The sequence below is a fragment of the Monodon monoceros genome, unplaced genomic scaffold, assembly GCF_005190385.1.
Source record: "Monodon monoceros isolate NGI ecotype Baffin Bay Population unplaced genomic scaffold, NGI_Narwhal_1 Super_Scaffold_5, whole genome shotgun sequence".
Classification (NCBI taxonomy): Eukaryota; Metazoa; Chordata; class Mammalia; order Artiodactyla; family Monodontidae; genus Monodon; species Monodon monoceros.
In genome coordinates, this window is record NW_021703782.1 from 114,885,970 (window position 1) to 114,888,700 (window position 2,731).

The 2,731-nt window shown below is 65.5% G+C and overlaps 1 protein-coding gene across 1 annotated transcript; it reads right to left on the reverse strand.

The window, feature by feature from the left end:
* Positions 1-486: 486 nt before the first annotated feature.
* On the reverse strand, positions 487-2,510 carry LOC114883655 (uncharacterized protein C11orf91-like). The gene is made up of 2 exons (XM_029201508.1): positions 2,495-2,510; positions 487-1,387 (listed from the first exon to the last, which is right to left on the reverse strand). Exons 1-2 carry the CDS (start codon positions 2,502-2,504, stop codon positions 807-809), a joined length of 591 nt encoding a protein of 196 aa, XP_029057341.1. The 5' UTR covers positions 2,505-2,510; the 3' UTR covers positions 487-806.
* Between the last annotated feature and the right edge of the window lie 221 nt (positions 2,511-2,731).

The following is a 2,731-nucleotide window of genomic DNA, read 5'->3' on the forward strand; positions in this document are numbered from 1 at the left end:
GGGTGACAAAGATGGTTTGCCCAGCCTGTTCCAAGGCACAGGGAAATGCTCGGAACACAGTGGGGCCCCTTCTCCCACACGCCTTCTGTGTCGATCCTCTTTCCAGAGAGACCCCAGAACCAAGAAGGGGACCCTGGCAGGTGGGACCGGCTGCATAACTGGCGGGGTCCGTGGCAGAACAGAAGCACAGGCCCTTCGTTCAGTTAGTAAGAACTACGCGGCAGCAACGGCAGAGCACAGAGCCGGAGGGAGCTGACAGTGCCCCAGGGACAGATAGATGCCCATCGAGGCACCCTGTGGGGCAGCCTGGGGATATGTCGAGCTGAGACCTGGGGCCAGGACGCTGAGGCCCGGCAGACCCTGGGCCCCTGAGGGCCAAAGATCATCGTGGCCCATGCCTGGCATCTGAGAGGCCGACAGCAGACAGGGAGGTGCCCACCTTCAAGGGGGGGGGGCGGGGGGAGTGGGGGAAGATGCCAGCCTGGGGTCGCCCAGGAGCCTGCAGCTGGGCAGGGCACCCGGGTTGGCAGCTGTGGGATCAGGAGCCCAGGAGGGAGGCCTCAGCAGGGCCAGGTGGCCTGTGGGCGTGGATGAGATGGCCAGGTGGGGCAGGCAGCTTGAAGGGCTGGGGTTCAGGCCCTAGCCCCCAGGGCGGGGAGGGAGAGGCAGCAGAGGGAATGGAGGAGGGACCACGGGCCAGGGAGGAGCTGGGACAGAGCTTGCCTTCGCTGCTGCAGCCTGCTGCCTGCACCTGCGTGGGGAAGCTCCTTGCGCCGTCACACGAGCTATTCTCAGCCTCTCTCCTTTTATGGCTCCGGAAGTGAGCGGTGGAGGCTGGCGCACTGTGCTCGCTCTGAGATGGAAATGGAAACAGAGAACAGAAGGACAGCAGCAACCACCCCCTCCCTGGCACGGGCATCCTCAACACCCATCTCCGGGGGCGTCCAGCCGAGCCAGCTGGCGGAGAACCACTCATCCTGGCTGAGGGGCCAGCAACCCTTGGGGCTCCTGCTGCACGATCTGGGCCCGCTGGGCGTCCAGGGAGGCGGTGGCGGCCGCATGCAGCCTGGCTGGAGCCCAGTGGGGTGGAGAGGAGGGGGCGGCCGCCCAGCTCCAGCCCCCCAGGCAAGCTGCCGAGCCCTCACGCGGCCGGGGCCACCGGCGGACACTGGGACCGTGGCTCTCCCCTCATCCCTGACCCAAACCAGCCCATCGGCCTCCCCTGCACCCACGTCACCCCGCTCACCCTCAGGCTGTCCCTGCCTGGCAGGGCCCCTCTGGGCTGCTGGCACACTTGGGGTATGGGGGCACCTCTGGCCGGACGGAGACTCTTCAGGGCAGGAAGCAGGGGTCTGTCCGCTCCATGTGCCCAGAGCAAGCTCAGGACCTGGCAGTCAGCGAGCAGATCAGGAGGAACCCAAGCACACACACTCTGACACACTCTGACACACACACACGCGCTCTCAAACTCTCACACTCACAACACACTCATAAACTGGCACACGCAGGAAGACGCCGTGCTCAGGGGCTCCAAGGGGGGCACGTAAGAGGGAGGACAAGGCTCACAGAAGATGGGGTTAACAGCACACTGGGAGGCTGGGAAGCCTTCCTGGAGGTGGTGACCCTGGCTCAGAGGTAGACCCCACGTAAGCCGTGCTGAGCTTCTATGCTTAGGTTTCAAAACTGGGCAGGCCTTTGTGAGCTAAACAAGGGGCGGTGGGTGGCAGGCTGGCCGGGGCACTCCTGTGGCGGGAATGGGGCACTCAGAGGTCCGCCCTTCCCTCCTCACCACCCGCCGCCGCCATCCACCCCCGCTGTGTGATGAGGATGGCAGGAACACAGGGGTTAAGTGACTTGCAGGAGGTGACACAGCAAATGCCTTGGGGAGAAGCGGGGGCGGTGGGGGGAAGGGCAGGTGCCTGACTCCCGTCCCGGCTCTGTGGACACGCAGACCCGGGCAGGGCACCTGCTCCAGATGCCATGTGGGTGACCGCCCGGCGAGCAGCGTGCACCGAGGTGTCCTCGGCCTCAGCCCTGTCCAGTGTTCCTGCCTCTCACACCTGCCTCCTGGCTCCACCCCGAGCCTCCGCCGGCGGATCCACACGGCCTCCTCCCCTCGTCTCACCTCGCTGATGCCCCAGCAGGCACCCTGGAAGCTGCAGCTGCTCCTTGAAAAGCCTGAGCCTCTGAGCAGAGGCACGGCCTGCTGGTGCCCGCAGTGCCAAGGGTGGTGGCTCAGCAGGCAGCATGCCGAGGGCCACACGCAGCCCAGCGTCCTCCAGGGACTGTGTGGGGTCACGGTGATGGCCCTATTGCATGGGCGACCTGCACTTCCCTGTTACCTCACCTTGCTCAGCACCTGCCAAGTCGGCTTCCGGAACTGTTGTCTGATTGGCTGATTCACCTCACGGCTGAGCAGGGCAGAGCGGTGGCTGTATCCACTCTACGGGCAAGGAAACTGAGGCCAGGGAGGGGTGGGGCAGAGGGGACTCACCCACAGTCATGCAGGAGGTGAACCGTGCTCACGACGCCTCCGGGAGCTGGCGGGCCCATCCCCACATCCTCGCACCAGCCTTTCCTGGCTTTGGCTTCCCGGCTGAGGGGCTCAGACCAGCCCCAGACCCTCTCGGGGCCTTGGTTTCCCTTCTACCATGGCTGGGGGTGGTGAGGAATGAAGGTCCTTTGAGGATGGGCTTCCCACCCCTGTGCCTATGGCCCCGCAGCTCGGCCC